The 25521-nt window shown below is 46.5% G+C and overlaps 1 protein-coding gene across 2 annotated transcripts in view; it reads right to left on the reverse strand.

Annotated features, from left to right (window-relative positions):
• LOC119449614 (lysosome membrane protein 2-like) overlaps positions 1 to 25024 on the reverse strand; it is a 62343-nt gene extending 37319 nt beyond the window's left edge. For both annotated transcript variants that reach the window (XR_007466344.1, XM_037712826.2), the window contains exon 1: positions 24489 to 25024. Coding sequence is in view for 1 of the 2 variants with exons in the window: in XM_037712826.2 (XP_037568754.1) it covers positions 24489 to 24611 (123 nt within the window). In the remaining variant the exon portion in view is untranslated. The remainder of the gene's footprint in view (positions 1 to 24488) is intronic.
• Positions 25025 to 25521: the final 497 nt, after the last annotated feature.

Consider the following 25521-nt stretch of genomic DNA (forward strand, 5'->3'; position numbering starts at 1 on the left):
AGCTCTGATTTGGCACTGTTGCTCCTGTTCTGCTGAGGCTGTCTTTCCTTTTCGCTCACTTGGCATCTATGGTAATATCAGATCTCTTTGTTTGAAGCGAACGAGCTGCCCTGCGCCATTTGCGACTGCTAAAAGGAAGAAAATCCTGTGGTCAATTCGGAGAACAGGCGCTTGCATTCTGGCAATAAAGAGCTACTCGCGCATGCATGAAACCTTCCATTTCGTCGAGCAGGCGAAACAGATTGGTGGTGACGCATGCCGCTCCGGCCAATCTGCATACGGTTGAGCGCGCCTATGGTACGGCCCGTTGCACCAATGTCAGCTTGCGCCCGGTAGACGCAATACACGCTATAAAGGAAACATTATGAGTCTAAATGAGCGCGCACTCCTCCGAAAGACAGCGCAATAACAAGAAGGGTTGCTTTCTTTTTTTCTTTTTTACGTCCTGAACCTGTACCCAAGCCAGGGTAGTACGAATGTTTCAATCGCGAGGATATGTATTTGGCAAGATGGTGAATGAAAATGAGTGCGTTTGCTTGCATGTGTCACCGCGGATTTGTGAAATCCGATTATCGCATGTGCCGATATTTCGAAGCGCCGTTTTCGGCTTCCCATCGGTAAACAATCAGCAGTCGAGGCAGCCATTTACCGGCATTGCTTCCTTCCTGATCCGACACAAGAAGACGTCGCTTCGGTGAGAGTGAATAGCGATTAGGGAAAGCAGGAAGTCGACAAATGAAATGTCTCTCTGTCGCGCTACCAAAAGTACGGCCGGATAATGGAATAAGTTTGTATTAAAATAATCTCATATGATGGTATATTCTACGATGGATCATATCCATGTCATCAATCAGGTAATAAGAAATCTGCGGAGTAGAATCAACCTCTTTATATGACTTTCATAGATTACGAAAAAGCATTTGATTCAGTAGAGATACGAGCAGTCATAGAGACATTGCGTAATCAAGGAGTACAGGAGGCATACGTGAATATCTTTGCAAATGTCTACAAGGATTGCACAGCAACTTTGGTTCTCCACAAGAAAAGTAGAAAGATACCTATCAAGAAAGGGGTCAGGCAAGGAGACACAATCTCTCCAATGTTATTCACTGCATGCTTAGAAGTATTCAAGCTCTTAGACTGGGAAGGCTTAGGAGTGAGGATCAACGGCGAATATCTCAGTAACCTTCGGTTTGCAGATGACATCGTCCTATTCAGCAACAATGGAGACAAATTACAGCAAATGATTGAGGACCTTAAGCGAGAAAGTGTAAGAGTGGGGTTGAAGATTAATATGCAGAAGGCAAAGATAATGCTTCCCTGACAAGTGAACAAGAATTCAGGATCGCCAGTCAGCCTCTAGAGTCTGTAAATGAGTACGTTTATCTAGGCCAATTACTCACAGGGGACCCTGATCTTGAGAAAGAAATTTACAGAAGAATAAAATTGGGTTGGAGTGCATACGGCAGGCATTGCCAAATCCTGACTGGGAGCTTACCACTGTCGTTGAAAAGAAAAAGTGTACAGTAATTGCATTCTACCGGTGCTAACATATGGGGCAGAAACTTGGAGGTTAACAAAGAAGCTCGAGAACAGTTAAGGACCGCACAAAGAGCGATGGAACGAAAAAGGGTAGGCCTAACGTTAAGAGACAGGAAGAGAGCGATGTGGATCAGAGAACAAATGGGGATAGCCGATATTCTATAGTTGACATTAAGCAGAAAAATGGAGCTTGGCTGGCCATGTAATGCGTAGGATGGATAACCGGTGGACCATTAGAGTTACAGAATGGATACCAAGAGAAGGGAAGCGCAGTCGAGGACGGCAGTAAACTAGGTGGGGTGATTAAGTTAGGAAATTTGCAGGCACAATTAGTAATCAGCTAGCGCAACACAGGGGTAATTGGAGATCACAGGGAGAGGCCTTCGTCCTGCAGTGGACATGGATATAGGCTGACGATTATGATGATGATGATATATAGAATCGTGGGTTTTTACCTTGGACACAAATTATAGCTGCCCCCAAGAACGGCGTGGTTTTGTTTAAGAGAGAAGGCATGAAGACACAGAAGGGGCAAGACTACACCGATAATTGAAACACATAAGAAAAAGTACACTATATCTACAAGCGGTCTTTCAGTCCTGTTGACTTCGGATGCCTTAGCACTTTTCCTCACCCTTCAGGAAGAGAAAATGAGTGAAGGTCAAGTCTGTAGTTACAATGCACACGCCATATCCGAGATTATCAGAAACGAAGCCACAGAAGCAGATCTGAGCGCAGGGCCTCAGAGATGAAAACATGAATAAAAAGTGAGACAGCCGCCTGTGTCACCATAGTAAATAGTAGACAGAAGGAAAAAATAAAAAAGAACCTGAAAGCATCTTCAGACCCCTTCGATCGTTGTTACACAGGAGTCGAAGGCGGTGTACAGAATTTCCAGGACAAGTGTTGTTTGTTACGCTTTTTCAGCGAAGTGGGCCTTTGATGTTCCTATAATAACTATAGGTATAAATGGAACGCGATTAGCCAAACAGCAGAAGCGGCATGGTACGTGGCTCAGATGGCCTTCGGGTAACTGAGCGGGGATTTCGTTCTGCTGACTCGCTGCCTTTTCAGAATTAATCACACTCGCAATTCTGTTCTAGCTTAAAGGTATAAATAAATAAATAAATAAATAAATAAATAAATAAATAAATAAATAAATAAATAAATAAATAAATAAATAAATAAATAAATAAATAAATAAATAAATAAATAAATAAATAAATAAATAAATAAATAAATAAATAAATAAATAAATAAATAAATAAATAAATAAATAAATAAATAAATAAATAAATAAATAAATAAATAATAAATAAATAAATAAATAAATAAATAAATAAATAAATAAATAAATAAATAAATAAATAAATAAATAAATAAATAAATAAATAAATAAATAAATTCAGTGATAGCAACTGGTAGTGCATCGTCGTCCACTTTCATTTTACGTTTTCTTCGTATTTTCTACACTTCAAATTTCAACCGCAGCTAATTACCCCTAAGCTTTCCTTGTATTCATTGCCTGCTGGGTTTATGTACTCTGTTGTAGTTTACCCACAACGTCTCTTCGAAACATCGTCTGCAGTAGCGCTTTGTGGGTCTTTACGTTAAGTGGTCACAACAACTTCAACGGAAAGTCGCGAGGCAGTACCGTGCTGAATCTGCTGTGAAATGCACCTTGAAAAGTCTGAATCGCGAGCTCTGTGCGGCTCAAGCGGCAAATTTCGGTAAGTGTACGCAATTTCTGGAAATAGAAAGGAAGCATGTGCATTTTACTTTACTTTGAGTCCACATACGGTCCGATACGCGATTGCCCCATGGAGATGACGTACCTTTTGATTGCAAATTGGACTACACAGTTGATGGAAGACGCGCATGTTGGAGCGCAAAGCAGTGCCTATAGTTTTTTTTTCTCTCTCTCCTTCTCTCTTTCTTGTGTTTCTTTAAATTTTCAGTTTGGTGAAATAATTATTCACCTGAAGGACATGTATGTCCAAACCGCGTTCCAACCAGACTGGTACCTTCTCTTGGTCATGCAGCTGCCTGTGCTTGCCATCGTTATAGGTGGAAATATGTTTTTCCTCTTTCTGTCTTGGTAAGTACACATTGTACTTCTTTTTTATACCATCGATGCTTGGATAGTACCTGCGAAGTTGTCGCAAGTTGTCGCGTACTATGATACACAGGTTACAACAGGCACCATAAGCGTCGTGGTGGCTTAGCAGCTATGGCTCTCCGTTCCGACGCGCTGCTAATAACGAGGTCGCGGGATCAAATCCCGGCCGCGGCGGCCGCATTTCAATGAGAGCGAAATGCAACAACGCTCGTGTACTGTGCATTTCGGTGCACGTTAAGGAACCCCAAGTGGCCCAAAATTAGTTCAAAGTCCCCAACTACGGCGCTCCTCATAATCAGATCGTGGTTACGAGATGTAAAATGTTTTTTTTTTTTATCTCTCTTTTCTTTTTGCGCTCTATTGAGACCGAGAACTGATCGAACCTGTGATCTCAAGTTTGGTAATCCCTTACCTCATATCTATGTATCGCCATTCCTCACTCTGGTACACTAACGAACAACATTAAGTACGCTTATATAGTGGTGTAGAATGCGAAAACAAATACAAAAGTGTAAACCACGACCGTCAAAGAAAGTTAGCCGAATCTGCGACTGTGGTCAGCTTGGTAATTTTTTGGCTGCCTCCAGTTTATTGTTGTTCAAAGGCCGCAAATCACTCGTCCTTGAACAAAAGGCGGATACTTGTGCGGTTTGGATAACACGTATATGGCGTTTACGTATAATGCAAACAGCCACCTTTCCTGTTGCCTTGCGCTGCAACTGGTTTAGTCATAACCTCAGCACAGCGTAGGAAGCTTCTGGGATTTACATCACCGTTCGACGAACTCGTTTGTTTTTCCGCTCTCATTCTTCAGTGGGCCTCTTAATCCTGATGGCGGGGAATTACCGCTGAACGGAACGACTTTGATACATGTAAATTAATGCTAAATAATCTATCTTGACGGCATGTTTACGTATTTGCTTTTTTTCGCTGTTTACTGCATCACAAATTTCTCGTTTAATCTGCTCTTTCATTCGCTTGTGGGTACACATAACTTTAATGCGTCCACACGAAAGACGTAACAACAACCACTGAACTGATTGCGGGAGCACACACAGTGGATGTCTACTGACGGGCGAGAGTGTTCTTATCACGGTGGCGCTCGGTTTAGTAGCGTCGACGCTGCGCGCAGGCGCAGAAGCGGCGCCGCACCGAGCCGCCACACGCTCATGCCGACATCTGAAGAAACAGTTCCTTCAGCTGTCTAGTTATTTCATTATATAATTATAGAGCAACCTAGTTATTAGATGTGCATGTGCAAGTTTAGTCTGCGCAATTTTCGCCACTGGTGCAACTAGTTGATCCTGCGTCTATCATTAATTCAGTCCTTCCCAGTGAGACTTGAGCAGCAAAGTGGCACGTACAGTGACTACCGTACACTTCCTTGCAGCACATGTGCATATGTTTGCGCGCGCGCCCGCACCTGTTAGCTAGGCCGGTGTTTTCGCACACGCTACTAAAGCCTCCTCGATGCTAAGACGCGATACCGGTCGCCGTTGCGAAACCCTTACACGGACAAATGTGCCGCAGCAGCGTGTGGCAAACGTCTGACGATCACGCTGCGCAAAGATCTGTGTTCGGATTTCTTCTCAACGCCCGCGTGGTAACAGTCGCCGTTTTTCTCACTATACCACTGCGTCCCCTGGTGGGAACGGTGCGATAGGAAAACCAACAAACAATGGGACTTACTGCGATAGCCATCGACTGGCACCGCCTTCTGCGCGTTTATAAACAAAACTACTGTCGTCGACTCTTGACAGTGCTTATAGGGCGACAGCGTGTCGCAACTCGGACAATCGCAAGAAACAAAGTCTAGCTAACAGCGTTTACAAGCGTTGCTAAGTGTACTTTTTTGCTTGAGTGTGGTGGAAGTATGCTTCACGATGATCTCTGAGATCTGAATTTTGTCATGACCCTCTAACACGCCAGAGAATAAAAGAAGGGAGGCCATAGTCATCTCACACGATGACACGCATGTTGCCTATACTCTTCCGTGACCGTATACGTTAACGAATGACAGTAAATTATAAAGTTGCGAAAGTGACCGCTAAGTAAACATTAGGTCCTATAAAAAACAGATTGCAGTGCGAAGCAACGTTGTTGTCAGCCCTTACGCTTGCTTCTTCAGCTTCCGTGCTTTGAAAGCGTCAGCCGCTATACAGCTTTATGTCATTGTGCCCTTGTACTCCGCAGAAGCCATGCTCTATAATATGCTTAGCTGGATTTGTAAGCGGAAGTTCAAAGTGACACGAAGAACAAATCATGTACTAATCACAGGCGTTTGGTTTACACGAGCAGCGGAAAGCGTCCACTGAAACTAAGTTTCTCCGCCTATACTGGTGTTCCTGACAAGCATACTGCTTTCTCTTAACGCGTGCACATAACAGCAAGTGAGCCTCCACTTCTAAGCAAGTTGATAAGCGACTATCTCTCGTCGCGTCACTTGGATTGTCCAGAATATAGGGCCACAGACTATACTGCCAAACAAGATTGGGTGAAAAACAAGTCACGTGGTGTTCTCCGCACACGTGACCACCGCCGGGGAGCTCGCTGGAAAGCGCCAAGCAGATAGAAATGAGCATTTGCTCGTGTTATTCCTCCTGGCTACGAAGGCGAGCAGCGTAACTATATGTATCCGTGCTGTTCACGGTTGCGGCGCAATTATTCCGACCTACAGAATGCACGCGGGGGCAACGAGCTATAGGTGTTGTCCCGCGCGCTGCATTTCTTGCGAAGCCAGCCCAACTGCCAGCAGCACCTTTGATCGAGACCCACGCAGTTGAGCAACGGTGTCGGCGAACGAGCCGGCCGTTAGTGGATGTCGAAACTGGAGCGCGCACGGGAACTTCGCGGCGGGCCTCCAACAACGTCGGAACGGAGAGTCATGCATACCACGTATGCACCTAAACCTTGTTACCTGGCTTTATCTGTCGAATGCTTCGCGGCGAGTATGTCCATGTCATCGCTGATTAAGAGGGCGGTGGCGACAGCAGGGAGAACACAATTTCCACTACCACGACCACAGTTCGGTGACGCTTCAAGTTCGCGCACGCCTTAATACAAGTAGGTTCTGGGCCACCTCGGAGATGTTACGAGTTCTATGTGACTGAAGTTTTAGATCACTGTGCCGCGCAAACGCATAGCTTCAGCCTAATACCAAAGCATTGGCACCTGCAGGGAACTACACGAGAAGAGACATCTGCGCTCCTACGATTTTTTTTTCTGCACCCGCACACGCGTGTAGAACTACAGTTGGACTACAAAGTCAAAGGTGCGCGAAAGCAACCCGGTGGGCACAGTACTCCAATCAATCGCTCATCGTGTACTACGTTACAAGGCCTTGCGCGACTGTGTATTCTACTATCGGTTTAACTATATGCAAGTCGTCTTCTGCTGTCGTCAGCGAAATTTACGATCTCGTAACAAAAGCTGAATGCGAGCATATTTTTAAATTTATTTTATTTACATGTACTGCTGAGTTCGACTTAGCCGGAGGAGCTCTCCAGGAAACTGCGAGATGGGCGGATCCTATCGCAAGTCACGACGCTTGTGCCACCACCGGTCGAGGGTTGGTGCGCGATAAACTTGTTTTCCTGACGTGCCGGTACACTGGTGATGCGGCTGCGCAGCATGTTGGAGAACCAGCGTCGGAAAGCTGGCCAAAGCGCACTCACTATCAAGGTTTCAATGACCCCGTTCTAAGTACAGTCCCTTCGTGACAGCCACTGCGGGCGACATTTATAGAGCAGCGTTACCACTTCGCTTTTTTTTTTTTTTTTTTTCATATGCAGGCACGTGCGCCTGTTGATAGCATAATCCTCACCTTGGGGTTCCGCTGCAAGGTCTAATACTGACCAGAGCAGTGCTGGCGCACGTATCTCGATTCTATAGAATGGTAACTCGATCGATTTAGTATGCACGCCGTGCAGCAGGCAGTGCACTGCATATTCGCAAGTAGAAGCTATGTGAAGCCTCTTACTACCAGTGCGTATGCGCACTCCGATTCTCCCATGGTGCGCTGTAGGCAGGTGCAGCGCAGTATAGCCTCTTTCTCAAACCTAGGACCATCGAGAGCACCTGAGTACACAGGGAAATTAGAACGCGCGCTTTCGCTCTCGGCAAAACTATGTCAACGACTGGTGACGGGGAAAGGCAGCAACAGAAACAAAGCACACACACAAAAAAAGAGGGAGTAGCTAGGGAATGGAGGGCTCCTTTCTCTAAAGTAGGTAAAACACCGAAAGGGCTTTAGGTAACGCAGGATTCGCCGTCTGTCACGACCATCCATCAAGCAGTCAACCATTAGGCGGATATAAACATTCAGCAGCTGCGTTCCGTGTATGTACAGGTGCTAAGAGTTCTGCTCGCGGTTGCGCACTCGCGCCTTTCGAGCGACTTTATATACAGCAGGCCCTTGCTTCGATAAAATCTGTGGCGTGGCGCGATTTTTCTTTTTTTTCACGTGACCGATGTTTTCATCGAAGTACGGACTTCCGTGGAGGTACGGGTTGATGCTAACACAGAGACCCCGCTTTAAAGTGAGAGGAAGTTATAATCATGACCATCTCTCTCAATATTCCTACTAATCTGAAGATCTGACAGGACGGAAGTGTTTCTGAGTGTTCTTGATGCACAATCCCGAGCCTGGCACTCATTATTCAAACAGGGAATAGCGTACCGGCTGAAGCCAGCTTACCCATTGGGCTGGTTACTTCAGTAGGCAGTTCGGATTAAACCACTGGCCCCCGTTTCATGGTACATTAAAGAACTTGTCAAAACTTACATAGCCTGCTTATTCAACGACGCATAACAAGCATGCCTCGTGGGAAGCGCTCAAGCGACAAACTATAAACCTGGACAAGCTGAACTCGTCATAACCACAACTGGGAGGGCTTGGTGCATGTGGAAAGCTAGGCTTGTTTAGGACGGCTAAAGGTTTGAGTGCTGAAAAGAGAGAATTAATAAAATAAACAGCTATATTCTTTCTCTTTCTTTCTTTCTTTAATTGCCAATTATTAATTATTATCGCCTTACAAACCTTGTCCGTTTAGTTTGTTTTTTGGCTATAGGTGCACACTGTCTACCGTCTGAACTGCAGTTTTTTGTTGAACGTATCATCTCGCCAGTACAGCAATCAAGGATGGCGCAATATTACTTCGTACAATTGGAAACCGTTTAATGGATGAATTAGTCCACTGCTGTATTGATCGCTCTCAATGACGTATCGCTTTTTAGGGGTGGCTTGTACACATGCAAGAACACCACGACTCTGGAATTATATTTGCAATGTTGCAAAACGTCAGCGTAAATTCGATATCCCTGTCTACTTAGTCTATAGGTGAGATGCTCCTTGAGAAGATGCATTCTACAACAATGTCGCACCGTCTGAACCCTTTACTTCTCCTACTCCCTACGCAATTGTTTTCAAGAGACGAGAGGTCTTTTGAAAACATGCATTCTCGTACAATTTTTTTCGCTGTATAATGCATCTTTCAGAGAAAGACATTATGCAGACATTATGCGTGCAGTTCCACCGCCACCGTTACGCGATTCCAGTTCAAAAGGTCCCGCCAATTCAACTATATATCACAACGCTTGTTAATTGTCCCCAAGAAATCCCTAAACCTGAACTGTGATAATACGTATATCAAGACTGAAAAATAATTTCCACGCTTCCTTTTTCTTTTTTTTACCATGTAAGGCTGCTTATAATCGAACGTCAAGCGCTTCTGAATAAAGTATAGCCTCGCCGTTCTGTCAGCTTCGCCTGGCACCGCTCCTTGCTATAGTCACTCATCATGACGAAGTAGGGCAAGGAAAACTGCCCGAAGCTACTTGTCAGAGAAGTACCCTAGCATAGCCAAGCCTGAGACAAACCTTGTTCGACGACTGCTGATCACTCCAAGCGTTATCATTGCTAGAGGGACTCGACAGCTCATCTGGCACCAGAGAGCTGCTGCTCTAGAAGGCAAGGGATCTAATAATAATAACTTATAGGGTTTTACGTGCCAAAACCACGATGTAATTACGAGGCACGCCGTAATGGGGGACTCCGGAATAATTTGGACCACCTGGGGTTCTTTAACGTGCACCTAAATCAAAGTACGCGGGTGTTTTCGTATTTCGCCGCCATCGAAATGTGGCCGCCGTGGCCGCGGGATTTGATCCCGCGGCCTCGTGCTTATCAGCCCAACGCCATAACCACTAAGCAACCATGGCGGATAGGGATCTAAACCTGAACGATTTTGTGCCTCTTGATATTAATTGTTTCACCGTATACAAGCGTCTGCATTCTGTCAGAAAAGATACTGTCGAGTTTCTTGGCAACATCATGGGGCCTTCTTTGAGGCTAACCAGCCGCTGAATGGAAGCCAACTGAGCTTCAACCTTGGAATTATGCGACAAGCACTGTACGGAAAATACACACGCACGCGATACGATCAGGTTTTTGACCGCGTACGCACTATCAGATCGTGAGACGAAGCTGTAGGCAAAACGCAAGTGCCTTTGCCCTCGGCCACAAGATTAAAAAGAGCACGATACGCAGAGGCCTGATTGCGATCGACTAATTTCGAGCCCGGAAACCCTGACCTAGTATCCGATCACGCCATCGAGTGTGGCTTCTATGGCCAATGGCTGTTGCTCAAGCATCGAGCACGGTGTTGTATAATACTAGCTTTGCAATGTTTGTTTTTTTTTCTTTTTTTAGGACGTGTGGCTTGTGACACGTCCAAATGATATCTGCGTTCTCATTGGCAAGAAGTACACGGTCACGTGAGAGAGACGAACGGAAGTCTTCCGCTTGTCATATCAAAGGACCGCTTCCATGTGGACAAATTCTGTGCTTAGGAATATGTAATTAAAGCTTTCAACATGACGTTACCGTACACACTGCGCAGTATACCGCTGTACCGCTATACAACTCCCGTCCCTGCCTGGGCGCGTGCGTATAATACAGAGTGACAACCTGTAAACAAAGCTTCTGCGGCCTTGACATGGAAGCGGGGCACAAATTTCCCACGGTCACGACCATTTCCCGAGCCGAAAACCACCTCGCTATAGCGCTCTGGGAATAGTACTACAGGCCGAAGGCCGCACCGGCTTGATCAAACTTCCTGCATGGAAGGAGTTCGCCCACATATCCCGATAAATATCACACCTTATCTTTGCTTTCCGGGTACGATATCGAAGTATACGGGGACTCAGCGTGCAACTCAGTTTGCGCGGACGTTCTAAATGTCCGCATGGCACGACGCGTGGCCGAGAGTACTTCCACGTGGGGAGAGCAGCAATACTTTCGCGGCCCCGTAACGAGTCTTCCTCGTGCACCGCGGTGCCGGGGGCACGGCGTCCTGGGGTACTGCTGTATGACTGTCGTGACGATAAACGAGTAACGAAGCCAGTTCCCACGCGAGCGTATACTCTGCGAAATGACTGCGATCCAAGTTACCGAGACATTTAGTATTCAGCGGTGGTTTACTGTATAGGTAATACCAGAGTCCTTTGATGCTACCAAAGTATCAAGGGACTCGAGTGATACGTTTACCCTCAGGTAAATACGCTCCACCGAGTGATAAATAGTTATTTTTATTTATTTAGTATACTGTAAGCCCGTACGGGCTGTTAATTAATTCATGGTGAGATATGCATATACAATGAAGTAAAATCTGTCATCGATGAAAATACAAAACATCACAAGAAAAAACAACAATAAATATAACTCACGACAAATACAACTCCAAATTTAGTTCAAAGGAAGTCAAGCTATCCACCGCGAAAATAAATTTAGTGCAGTGACTCGGCGATAAATACACCCGAATCATTTCTCTCTGGCTGTGTCATAGTTCATACGTTGCCCTGCTCCAAAAACTCGTACGCTTGAACATTCGCAATCGTGTTATCCGCATAGTCCAGAAACCCCCTTTCTTTTTATTATATTGTAAAAAATACGGCGGTACTGCCGCTTTCAAAACCACGTGCTGTTTTTGCAGTCGCAACTTAAAGCGTAAATGCGGCTATGCTACCAGCTGCTACCGGTGCAACCCAGCTGCCTGGCACAGAACTATAGCGGAAAACAGGCGGTGTCAGTGTTCGCTGGCGAAGCCGCGACGGCATCCGTGGATACAATAGTGCGTTCGCCCTATCGGTTAGTCCGTTTTCACACGATGAATAGCTCGTGCGTTACATCATGCAAGCAGCTAAATATAGGGGACTGCGACGAGCTTTAGTTTTACAGGATGTCTATTTATACACGCCACTCGTATGCTGCCCCACATCCCGGAGAAAAAAGCAGAACTCGCTTTCGCCGCCCGCCCCAGTTCCCTAGGACGCATTCGAGTCGTCGATCGCCTACAGTGTCGCATACAGTGTGCTTATTATGCGATGATAACAATCGGCTATTTCAGGGATGGCTAGCACAGAGACTTGTACAACTGATAGAGCAACACATTGAATGAGACAAAAAAGTAATGACAAAAACAAACTAAAAATCCCGAAATAAAATTTGGGGACGTAACCACGTACGTGACAAGTACTTGAACTTGCTTACGCGCAGTATACAGGCTATGATGTGTACGTGCGCTGGAAGCGCACAAAAAAATAAGAAAAATAGCAATACCAAACAAAGCGAAGCCCCTACCCCCGTAGATGAGACGGGACAGAATTGGTCGCTGTGTAAATTCAAAAACTGTTAAGATTGTATTGTCACGCACACAACGTAAAATATGTTCTCCGCCCGGAGCTCTTCCTATACAATCCGCTGAATGCAAATTTCATCAAAGGGGGACTCGCCCTCTCTCCTTGCACCCGGCCATTCAGCAAATGAACCAATTGTTGCGTCTCAGCTAACATATCTGTTAAGACAATTTTTTTTTTCCTTGCGGCATGAATATTTTCTAGCCAGGCATTTTAAGCGCCTACTCGGAAGAGCTGCACAAAGAGATACGTTTTTCTACCAATTCATTATCCCAAGAAGTTACTGAGAAACGTTATAGAGTGCAGTGAATAATTCAAGTCCGTGGGGCCGGCAATGCCCTCTGCCCGACGAAGTCGAATACGTACGGTCGGCGTCAAACGCGTATGGACCGCACGACAAAATGGTGAATATTTTCTGTGGAATGGACACGTCCCAGCTTGGTATTCGTATTTATTTTCAGCTTGTTGAAACGCCGTACGGTTTTCCAGGCTACGGTCACAGATAAACTGCTGGGAAATTGAACTTCCTCGCGGATCCCGCCGACGGTAAACTTATGAAGCCGACTGTACCTTTGAACCGAAGCCCGTTAACGTATATACACGGATAAGTCACTAATGCGCAATCTCTCCCTCTGAACTTGCGTCTTGGGAAGACTATTCAGGAAAACATACAAGGTGCATCGACCTTGACTGACAGCGTGCATATTTAAGCGAACGAGCGTAATACACTGCTACGAGTGCTGCCACTGCTACGCGCTAGATATGGGGAATCTGATAGGCAATAAAACTGCAGCCACGCCCAGCCGGCAGCGCTCGCCGACGCGCTTTTCACGGAAGGAAAAATTCGCGCAGCAAAGCGTCCACCTTCTGATCCCGCACTCCACGGAAGCAGCTGATGAAAACTTCCTGACATGTCAAATTAAAATCGGTACACCGAACAAATAAGCTGTCGCGACAGATTTTCTTAGCAAGAAAACAGGAAGAGACGCAATTTTTGTTGGGTCAGCGAATCGAAGCCGCGCAGTGGCGGCCGACGTGGACGAACTCCCGTTCTTCAGTATGAAGTAAGCGAAGCGTTCAATTCTGTCGCGCTGTTCGTCAGATTGGGTAGCACGCGCGATAGGCATAAAATAAAGCTTTGGTTTCTTCTCTGGTCATAAAATTGTTGCCTACCGCACTGCGAGAGTGCGACAACTCGCGATTATTGCCTCATAAAACAGCACTTATAGGAAAGACACGCAGAAAGAGTTCTGCTGGTGCTGCCTTTTCACCTTCGTTCTCATACATTCTAACTCCCATTTTCTCTAGAGGAATTCTAATACTGATCTATTTCGGCGCGTTCAGTAGGCTGTCAGTCAAAGTATACAAAATGTGCGTACTGAGTGCACCACACCAAAATGTCCTTCCATCGTTCATTGATGAAAACCTAACAATGCGCTCGCACGTTCTGAGCTATGTACGCTGTCTCGTGTTCGAGCAGAAACTGTTCTCTGTCTCGGGCAACAGCGCTAGGAAACAGTGCAGCGCGCTGCAGCACAAGGCGAGAAGGCAGTGCCGTTTGCAATTGTACGGTCACTGTACCGCATATACGCACACTCTGTCGTTGACGGGTGTCATGCGGCGTCGTCACAATGCATACCATCCACGACGCACGTTAGAAAACACACCGCATTTGTTTGCCTCAGATAGAAGCGCGCAGCCGTTGCGGTCGCTCTTTTATGTGCGCCTCACTGCACGCTCACCCGCACGACACTGCACCTCGTATTGTGTAGGGAATAGCGGCCGCAGGGCCACATGTCAAGTGCAGTCGACTTCGGTGATATCGACGCGATAATTAGTCCAGGCTTTCCTATCATTACACTCTGTTCGTCGAAGCTTCTATATGAAAAAATGGGGAGGGGGGGGGGGGGGGTCGTTACTTTAAACTAATTGAATAAAATGAGGTAGTAGTGCCCCAAGAGGGCAAAACAGTTTGTCGAGCTACGAACAACCATAAGCTCTTTTAAGAAGCGCAGTTCGCTGCGAAGTGCCACGATGTTGGCCTGAAAAGTAAGATCCAATTATCTCGGCCATGCACACCGACAACGACCTACTGAGCGATGAAGACAGCACAAAGTTCGTTCGCGCCAGACCACAGATGGAGCATCCGAACGACAGCTGTGTTGAGTACGAAGAGACGCAGAAGGTATACGGCCAACCGCGGCTAGAGTACAAACGGCGCTTCGCCTCGAAGGAACAATTCTTTACGTATGCAGACAATGCTTGTAGGGCTTTGCAGTGCGTATCGGTTTTTCAAAGCTGCATCTACAGCGTTCGCTAGCATGCAGTGCGCGCTAGAGGCCTTCATAACGCGACATTACCGCAAATAGCCGCTTATTCGGTGCAATAAGAAGTGCAAAGAGCTTATATGAGCCGCGCCGCAACTTTTTCCCCGTTTTTAAGTTCGCTCATTTGTTTCATCGACCCGAACAGTCAGATGTAAAGCGAGGCAGGTAGGATTAAGATGATGTCCATCCGGAGAGGTTGCAAGCAACACCGTTTCCGGGTATACTCGATTTCACTTATTGGCAAAACGTGAGTTTGCTCAAAGAATTAAATGAAACGAGATAATAAAAAATTACACTTTGCCCCGCATAAGCACTAACACATACAATAGAGAAAGGGAGAGGGAGAAAATAATTGCCTGAGCACATATCCGTATAAATAAATCTTTCACAGCAATGAAAGCTTTCCTTTGACAATGGATGGTTTGACAATGCAAGTGACCATGGATGGTTGGTTGGCCCAGGAACCTAAGTTTGTAGCTTTGCGACAACGTACACCAACATGCAACAACGTGGTTACGCAATGTCGACTAAATACGATCATAGCAGGTGCTAGCTTTTCCTACAGATCGGATTACTCAAGTCTTTATTTTATTGCGATAGCAATTATATGGACACTCAAAAGCAGATTTCTGCCGTCGCCGTCGCCGTGAGGTTCCGTATGACGTCAATGGAGATGAAATCGTCGCCGCGCGCCGAACGCTGTATGTGCGAGTGAAAGGGCGCGAGGGACGCGCGCTTTCACGGGGAGTGAACGCACGGCGGAGAACAAACGCGCGTTCTGCGCTGTGCTCCCTTAAGGGCTGCAGAAGTAGGCGTCTCTTTCCTCCTCTACAATCACCATATATGTAGAGCAAACGAACACCCTCTAGTCACATTTTTCTAGAGGGTGTTGAGCAAACGCGCCTTCTTCTGACGTGCGAAAGGCCTTGGGGGGGGGGGGGGGGGGGGGGGGGAAGGAGGTGACGTTTAGCTGCGGCACCAAGTGCCTGTTTATATCAGAGGCTCCGGCAACAGTCACCAACGCCGCACGCATTTTGAGCGAACGCGGGCAAAACGCCGACGGCGTCGACAACAGTTCTGCGTGTTGCCGGTGCTGCTGCATGTCCAAGTTTATACAGCTGATAAAGCTGCTATCATTACTCCGTATAGCTCTCTTCAAATTTGCTATCGCAATTGATGCTTCGCCTTTCAGGTGAAACTGCGACAACTTTTTAAAAAGAAAGAAAGAAAGAAAGAAAGAAAGAAAGAAAGAAAGAAAGAAAGAAAGAAAGAAAGAAAGAAAGAAAGAAAGAAAGAAAGAAAGAAAGAAAGAAAGAAAAAGTTGCCGTCCGTCTTAATAGCCTTCAACCGCTCCTGAGGGAATCCGTCTCGACTTTGCGAAAGCAGAATTCACGCAGCCAAAGAAAATGCTTGCTCCTAACCACATTTTTTTTTGTCCACAACCGCCATAAAAGCAGGCCAATTTCTTACGTGGCTGCACCGTAATAAGTCCTGGCGGAAAGCATTTGCTTTATTTATTTTTTTTTTTTTTTTTTACTACGCTGCGCCACATAGCGCTGTTTCGACACCTTTCCCGCGCAGAGCTGTTCCCGGGAGCGCGGTCCTCCGCGTTATAAAACAAGCCTCCCACCGCGCAAGCGCAAAGGTCGGCGCCCGCGCGAATGTCGTAACCCAGTGAGTGGTGGATGTCTCCCTTGACTCTAATGTGCCGCGTCCCGGCGCACGCGAGCGTTCGCATTTGCATTCAGGTCCAGCAGTGCCAAGGGCGTACACCCTCCCTCCCCTTCCGAGAGAGAAGTGGCAGCGACCGCTACTCCCTGTTTCTCCGTTTCCCTGCCCCGCATTGTGGACAAGCAAGCTGCGCGCGGCTACCGTTCCCAATCGGCGGCTGTCGTGCCGGCGCAACGCTCCTCTCATCAAAACCACGCAGCGTGGTAGAGAAGCCAAGAGGCTTACAACGAGGCGGCAACCGCCTCGCCTCGTATAGGCGCGTTTACCAACGGGACTGAAACGAGCGACAAACACGAGCGAGCTTTATTGTGTATGTTGTATTTGTCTATTGTCCATCTGTGTATCATTGAACTGTTGCATCGCTTATCTTTCATCTGCATTCTGGATGTATTTTGTATATTGCACCGCCTGTCTACAGTCCATGTTTCATACCTTTCCCCTACACTGATGCCCAGAAGGGCGCTGTAGGAAACTGTATAAATAAATAAATAGATGGCAGCAGACGGGTACACGTATACAGAGGACTGTCAATCTCCCAGCAAAAGTAGGGCGCAAGCCTTAGCAAAAGTGCAAACAATACATGCATGGCTTAAGAACACAGAATTCACGAACACAGTTCTATACAATATGGGGACTGAGTACAAATGTCGTATACCACTAACTCGCAATCTATTTTCTATTACAAAGACAATGTCTTCCTTAGCGAGCAACTCCGTATCTGGTATGTGTGTTTCTAGCCTCTTCCGTGGGTCGATCCCAGAGATTGTGTCGTCTAAACATCTGGCCCAATCATCTCGAAGGTATATAGCGCAGGTTAAAGCCGTTCCCGAGGGTACGTGCAGTCTAAAAATGCGGGCCGTTCACGTGGTTATAATGTGTCTAAAAATGTAGGTCCATCCCATATATAGTGCAATAAAAAAAAAATTTAAGCAGTCGGACGTTCCTCCTACTCCCGTCACGTGAGGGATGACGTAATAGAGTACCGTGCGCAGTGACTCCGCCCCATTCTCACGCCCAACTCGCTCATGAAGTCATTGTCTTCGATCGACGTCAACTAAAGGTTGAATCGCCTTCCAACTTTCTTGTCTACATGTTAACCGTGCAGACAAACGGCGTCTAAACCTGTATTTAAAACAATAGTTTAAAACACTCAAGCAATCGATTAGAGACAATAGACCAAATTGTTTATGACAGTCCATGGACAAATATGTAGTAAACTCATTATATAGAATGGCAAGATAAATGTTTGAATGAGAACAGAGTGCGATCACGCAATCTTGAGCTATGCTTGTATTACAGGTGATGTTTATACGCACACCTTCCTTTTTTTTTTTTTTTTTTTTTTCAGTGGTCGACGTTTTTCTAAACGGTGTGTTATATATCGTCCACAATTCTCTGGCCGAGAAACGAGCCGAGGTGAAACGCGCCGTTTCGTAAAAAACTGTACAATATTGACAGTGCTTACACTACGCATTTGTAAACATTTACAGCGCACAATGCACCCACAAAGCGCTTCGTCACGCCGCCTAGCTTACAGCTTATAGTCAGCCAACTGCTCCAGCTAGCGTGTGGAAGATGGCTGCCGCAAATGTGTACAGCTGCTCACAGAAGCTTTCGACGCGGAAGCAGCGATAAAGCTGAATTTTCCTCGCAACCTAAACAGAAAGGCGGTCGTCGATACGGCCTCGTGTATAGGTCGAGCTATACGCATTACGCGTGTCAACTCCACGCGGCGTCCCAACAGCTAGTGCATTCGGAATTGCATTCGAGACGTGTGTCCTTCGTAATGACTGCTTATCACTGGCCTAACCGTTTTTGAGCAGCTCTTATGCTGCAACGCTTGGTGAGCGTTCGTTATTATAAGCCTGTATCTTTATGGTAAACAAACGACCTTGTTAACTCGTACACACATCTCTTAGTCTTAATACGAGTGTGTTGGCTGTTTCATGGCGCCTGCAAAAAAAAAAAAAAAAGTTGATGCAATGTTCGTACGTTGCAAAACTTACAACGTAATAGAGGCAGACAGTAACCTTGATTACAAAAACCTCTTTTCTTAATTTTTAGCTATTCTTTAATATCTGTGATTAGTAAAACTGGGTTAAGAGTCACGCACCCCAATAACAAAGTGCTCATCAACGAATCGAGTACGCCGAACTATTAAACCTACTTATTTCGTCAAAAATTGCTGTGTCGGTTGCATTCGCGCACCCTGCTTAATTTTTTAATCCCTTAGTAATCTAGTTGAAACACCGTGTATATATCGCAGCTATTTGTGTGCGATTAAGAAGGTTGTGTGACACGAAGTGCAGGGGTGAGCTTCAAGCTTCAAAAACAGCGGTGACGCAAGATATTATGTAGGTAGCCATTTGGCGGCCGCAGCACAACATTATTCTTTGTAAATAGGACATTTGCTTCACATGTACGCTCTTTCTGCAAGAAAAATTCGCTGACTTTGTTTTGTTTTTTTCGTCAATTTTTGTGAGGAAGGAAATGGTGTCGCGGAGGAACACGCAGTTCTGTGGCACGCTCCTTCTCTTGCCTGACTTTGCCAACAAAAGGCTTACGCCGCTTGTGTGCTGCTCCACAACGCCGGCGGCATCGCTTCGGGGCGTCGCTCGCGGCGCTGTCGTAGTAGTGAGCACCGCCCCTCCTCAGATGCGCGCGCGCCTACGAGGACGCACGTGTTTTCATGCACCACTGCCTTGCGCTTAACTGTCGGCACGCGCAGCAGTATATTGCTTTGAAGGCCTGCACGAGCTGTTTTTCTGCAGACGCGCGGAAAGGGTTATCGTAGCTTACGCGTTCGTTCGTCCACAGCGCGATGTCACGTCCTACAAAAACAGTGCACGCTTGCATATGGCTCGCCGCAGCAAAACAAAATGAGCATCTCGCTCTGGTCGTCCTCAAACCGCAGCACATCCGGTTGAATATGTACTGAGATACTAGGAATTCGATGATTTATTTATTTATTTATTTATTTATTTATTTATTTATTTATTTATTTATTTATTTATTTATTTATTTATTTATTTATTTATTTATTTATTTATTTATTTATTTATTGGTCTTACCTTTGTTTCAGCCGGCGTTCTCCTTTGGAGTATTACGTAATTAACAACAGTAAAACTCGAGCCATGAGAGATTTTATGCTCGCATTCGAAAGTGGCCAGTGCTATACTGATACGTCCGCAGAAAGACGAATAATTGTCATTCCTTTAGCTCTTCCAAGAATTGTTTACATAAAGCATAAGCGTCCGCGCAGGACTCAAATTAAACGAGGCTCCTTCAAAACACCGGTCAGGACAGCCAGTGCTCTGAACGCTGAGTGCGCGCTCTGCGCAGAGTCCGCGCTGTTACCCGCAGTGTTGGCCCTGTGCTCACTCTATTATCAGCATTTCATTAGGTTCAGTATTTTATTCGCTCGGTTAAAGTGATGTGAAAGGACTAACGACTCTGAGCGAAGACCAAGTGGACCGGAGCCATCGATTCACGAAGCATTTCCTTTAGACGTATTATTCGATATTTGCTTTTGTTTGAAATGTGCGTCCCTACACCAGCAAACATGCAAGTACTATGCCTCGGTATTTCGTGCTGATAAGACGCTCATATTCGTTCCTCCTAAACCACAGAACACGCTCAAGGTAGAGAGCGTATGGATTGTTCGAACTGCGTAATATTCCATTGAGCACAACAGCAGTATATCCAGTTGCTCGATTTTTAATTCCTTTTTTTTTATGTCCTCATTGCTTCTATATACTGACGCTCTATTTTCGGATAGCGGCAAATTGTCACGTGTATATAGTTGCACTGTATCTCTGTGTTTGCTCTCATTTAATGTGACTGCGTTACCAATTCGCCGCTCGCTACGGCCTACCCGCAGGGTCTCGGGAATAAATATTAATAGGCCACAAAAGCGCCAGGCGTTATAAAAGCAATCAAAAGATTACCAGAGCGACGGCTGGCGGAACTGGTGGTGAGTCACGAAAACTCGTATATCAAAGGAACCGTCTGCGTATAGCGAGGAAGAAAGGCCGTGGAAAGAGGATTGCCACTTCATTCAACGCGACCACCCGGAAAAGCTGGGACCTCGCCTCTGTGCAATCACTCGTCGTGTCTGCCTAGAAATAAACACCGCATAGAAAGCAAATGAAGTAAACAACTTCACTATCTACATGTTGTCATGTTATCGTCTGCGATGAGTGATAGATGCGTTTTAGGTGCGCGGGAGTGGCAAGTATTAGATAATCTAAGACTACGTAAAAGGGGAAGTTCACATTTTTTATGCGAATACACGTAGAACCGTTGAGAAGAGAACACTTAGAGCGGCTTGCAATATAGAAGCCGAGCTTGATCGAGTAAGAACTTTACTTCTACATGGTTGTCCGGCAGGGGTAATAGGGTAATCTATACTGGCCTATATGTGGACCCCGCGGGCAGGTAATGCACCTGCTGCATTTTGCCAGACGGAAAACAAGATCTATCGTGCGGGTAACACGGTGCAGTTGAATCCGTGTTGTGTTAGGACCTTGTAAGTTTGAGTACTGCATGCCAAAATCCTGCATGCCTCATTTTCTGCTCCGTGAACTGTCCGTGCCGATAAATTTCTAAGATCAGATGGCCCAGTCTATACGCATATACTCGTCGCTGTGCCACTCACTCAGCTGCGCCGACTTCGAGGCATTTCTTTTATATATCGTATACTCGCCCAACCAGGCGTTAGCTTGCGTGCGCGGTATCTTTACCGAGTCGTGCTTGCGGAGGTGGCCGTTGTTCGAAGCCGTGGAATTGGCGGTAACGCTGAGAGGTTTCTACATTATATAAATTATGGGTCGTGAACTATCATTACACATAGGCCGCACATACACTTATCACGATCTATGCGGGCTCACCCCTTCCCGTCTCCCGTAGTCTGTTTCTCGCAACGTCACCGAAATTTCCGGGAACGTGAGAAAATCGACGTTATAAGCGTATTTTAGTACCGGCAACAGTATACCACTGCGAACCCTGCATAGACTGGAAGTGCGCGTTTCAACGTTGGGAAATCCCTCACTGACGGCACACACTACTGCATGCATACCACCTCCTGCCTGTTGCGATATTCGCAATGTCTGCTGCGATATCGGTAGGCAGAATCTCCCGAAACTGCACTTGCACATGCAATGCGCGGAAATATTCATGCGTATTTACAGACGTATCTCGCGAGCTTACCAACATTCAGTTCCTGCTCTTATTACTCAGTTACATAACCATCTTATTCAAACAGTAGATTACTAAAGGATTTAAAAAAAAGCAGGTGCGCCCGCTACGCGAACGCAAACGACACAGCATTGCTCGCTGTTCTCATGAGTAACTCGGGTTATTTTTCTCGGATAGCCTCATTTACTAATCGGCAAAGATCAGTCGCTTACATTTCCGGGAAAGCTCCAATGCAAAAGTTGGATGAACACCAAAACGATGTGTTTTTACCAACGAAGCGGATTCTCTCGAGGTCTTCGGCCGACTACCGTTTCATGGAAACTACTTCATTGCCCCACAAGGCTCTAAACACGACACAACACATAACGACTCTGAGTATGCGTATAGCCATCTGTACTACCGCTACAGAGGCACCGGTCTGCGGAATCACGCAACGGAACAATGAGCGGACATAAATATCGTCACCGCAAGAAATATACGCCGTCAAAGCGCATCATTCTTTTATTAAACCGAATTGATTTCTTTGACTCTTCCGCTAGTTTTAAAAGTAAAAGTATTCTCGCTCTCTCAGCAGTTTTCGTAACTCGGATTTTTCCACTAGTGGCATCTTGCTCTCGCGCAACCAAGGTGCGGAACGCCAGCGAGACCTTTGTACCAGCTGAAGGTTTATTAGATGCAGTGGTCGATGGCATAGCGCTGTGTCGCATTTCTTCGTCGCCAGCCTCACCACGCGCACGTGTGCGGTCGTGCGAAAAATTGCACATATCTAACACTTGTGCACAAATTTCGGTTTACACAGTGTAAACCGAAATTTGTGCACAAGTGTTCGATATGTGCAATTTTTCGCATTACCGCACAGGTGCGCGGTGCGGCTGGCGCGCGATGGGTGTCTGGAGCATAAATCGGCCTCAAGTCCACTGCGCGTCTCTTTTCGACGTGCACCGAAATGTATTCTTGATCCATGGGTAATACAGTTTTCAATGTCATATACTTGCACACATATTTGGCGAAAGTATATGGTGTCATCCTGGAGTTTCAAGTGGATACGTCTTGCAAACTCACCGGCTACAATTCCTAAATTGCATTATGGGCCATAAAGTAATTAGGATCGAAGTAATTAATTAGTGCATGTTTTAATCAGTTGAATGTGTGTTTCAATTTCTTGTGCTAGTAATGTCCGCCTCTTCCAATAATCAAGCTCAAGCACAGTAATTAGCATATTCATATCTGCCACAGGCGATTTTTAAGAATTCCAGAAAATTTTAATGTGATCACCCCGTATACGTTTTGGCTGCGTGCAATGTAAATTTCATTAGAAACTTGTATGGTGGCAGTACCCGATGGGGCAGAAATATAGCTGCGAGCCAGCTCCTGATCACGTGGTACTTCTTAAACGGACAATATCTATTTTCAAGGAAAAAAAATTAATATTTCTCAAATCACTTTGCAACTTCTCACTTTAAATGCAAATCCTTAAATGAATACTTAGAAAGCTAGTGAAAATCTTAAATAATGAATTATAGAGGCTGCTGTCAAAACAACTAAGTTGCTCAAAAGGACAGTGAACAATACTGATATAGTTGCGCCTGCGTATAGTGCACCTTTTTTTTTTTTTTTTTGAATAAAATTTTAGCGCAAGTAAGCTAGAACACCCTGACGTGTTTCGTCAGCAAGACATGCCCTTAACTTGCCTTGTCATAAAACCAAGTTTCCTATTCGTTAACAGAGGCTGCTGTGATGAGAAGGGCGATTCCTCGGGAGAACATGCACACGACGACGCAAGGAACCCTACAAATGTTAACACACCAGCGATAACGGGAAGGGGGGAAAGCACTGTTTACAACCGAAGACAAATTAAAGCACAGGTCTCCCGCAGTAGTGCAAAGGGTCTGCGGCTTCCGACTTCCGGGAGATTAGATTAAAACCGACCTGCAGAGTTCACATTCGCTCCCGAGGTTCTGGCCCGTGGTAAAATTAAGCGCCAGTCCGGTGGCTGTTCTCGCTACACTTCCATCCGAGCGTTTCTTCAGGTGTTAAACGCCGCGCACAGATATTACTAGTCGTATTGTTACCACGCAGTCAAGTGTATCGCGATACTTTCTCCGAATTGGTCCCGGCAACGCATGCTTCCGTGGCGTCGTAACTGTATCTACAACATGGCATTGGGCTGTGGTCGTGACGAAACAGCGCGAATGAAGACAACGGGACTTCTAAACATGTAGTAAAAGAAATAGACAAAGTTGGATGTCAAGTTTCGCATTATTTTTTGCCACCATGGAATCAATAGCGCAGTAATTGACGCTTCTGGTGGAGTGACACAGGCGAAGTGCAAGACCAAGAGCCAGTCCTTCCATGCTAGCGATGAAAGGAACAGTTCTTTCAGATAAAATAAATAGCGCTACCTGTCTAATTAAGATAATGTCCGTTAACATTCGGTCAATAGTGGTGAAAGCTATTCTAACATTCTATGAAGGACTGCATTATCGAGCCGTTGTACTACTCGAACTTCTCATTCCAATGACTCCGCTAAGATTGACAAGCTACTGAGCGAGACCCACGACCGTTGGGCGATCACTGCTTGCCATGCAGCCGCCATTAGAAATCTTGCAGTCTTCCTGCTGACTAACTCATTCCTGCGGTTTCAATGGTTATCAAAGCGCATGAGATGATTTTACAGTTCATGCAAACGCCCATACCGTTGATGTCGAACTTTTCATCGAGTGAAACTGTGTTGCACCTTCTGGAAGGAGATTATTCGTCGTGCTTCACACAATCTACTGGGGTAATGCGTACTGATATACGTCTACACGTTGCCTGTTTCGTATCCAGTATCAGTCCCCGTCACCCTCTTCGTACGCTTGCGCACTGGCGTCACTCACCTGGGCGACCTTGCCGCGCATGATGGTGGGAAAGTAGATGTGTCCCAGCACTCCGACGAGCAGGACGATGCTGCAGATGGCCGAGAAGGCGCCCAGGCAGATCTTGCTCTTGGTCGACGACATGGCAGGCGCAGGCCTTCCGCCGGTTCAAGTCACCACCGATCGGCGCGGCGTCCCAGCACCGCTCAACGCCTCACACGCACACCACGCGTTGCCCGCTCGCACAGAAGGACCGCAGGCACTCGGCGGCACCGTCGCTAGCTCTCGCCGCGGCGTGGGTCCGGACGGGGAAAGCAAGAGATCTCCTCCGAGACGTCTCTTCCGCCGGCGACTCTGCACCAGGAGGCCGGCGCTTCCAGCACGAGGAAGAAGAAAGAGACGGCACGCGCGGTTGAGGCGATGACGCCGGATAGCGGTGTGCGGCGTCGGGGGGTCTCGCCGCGGTCTGTGACGCGCCTTCCCTCACCTGCGGTCGGCTGCTGGCCCGCGCCCGGCTGCAGCAGCGGCTGATATGTCAAAAACGGCGCGGCTTCCCGCTCAAGGATGGCTTAAGTACGACAGCCTCCTCGCCACCCTCGGTAGCAGCCCTCCGTCGACGTGCCCTTTCCCCGATCGCCCCCTCTTCCGCCCTCGCTCTCCGCCACCTTCGAGCGTTGCGACGACTCTCACCACGCCGCCGCAGCAAGCAGCAGCAGCAGTCCTTGCTGCTGCTGCTCTCACCCTTCTCCTCCACCTCCTCGCCTGTTGTTTATGCATTGCCGTTGTCACTACTGCATACACGTTCGTCTCCAGTCGAAGACGGCAGATGCTTTGCTGCAAGAATTGATCACCTGTACTATGCGTATACGTTCGCGCCCTTTATGCATTGCCCTACTTACGACGTTTGTCCGTGATTTCCTTTTTTTTTTTTTTCTTTCGTGTAGTAATATCAGCAGCCCCTGGCTTTAACCACTTTCGTATGTGCAGAGCTCGCGCCCGTCATATGCTTGCGCGGCTTTCACTTCTCTTTTTTCCTTGCTCCATATCTTGGTTT

The sequence above is a fragment of the Dermacentor silvarum genome, chromosome 4 (genome assembly GCF_013339745.2).
Source record: "Dermacentor silvarum isolate Dsil-2018 chromosome 4, BIME_Dsil_1.4, whole genome shotgun sequence".
Taxonomy (NCBI): Eukaryota; Metazoa; Arthropoda; class Arachnida; order Ixodida; family Ixodidae; genus Dermacentor; species Dermacentor silvarum.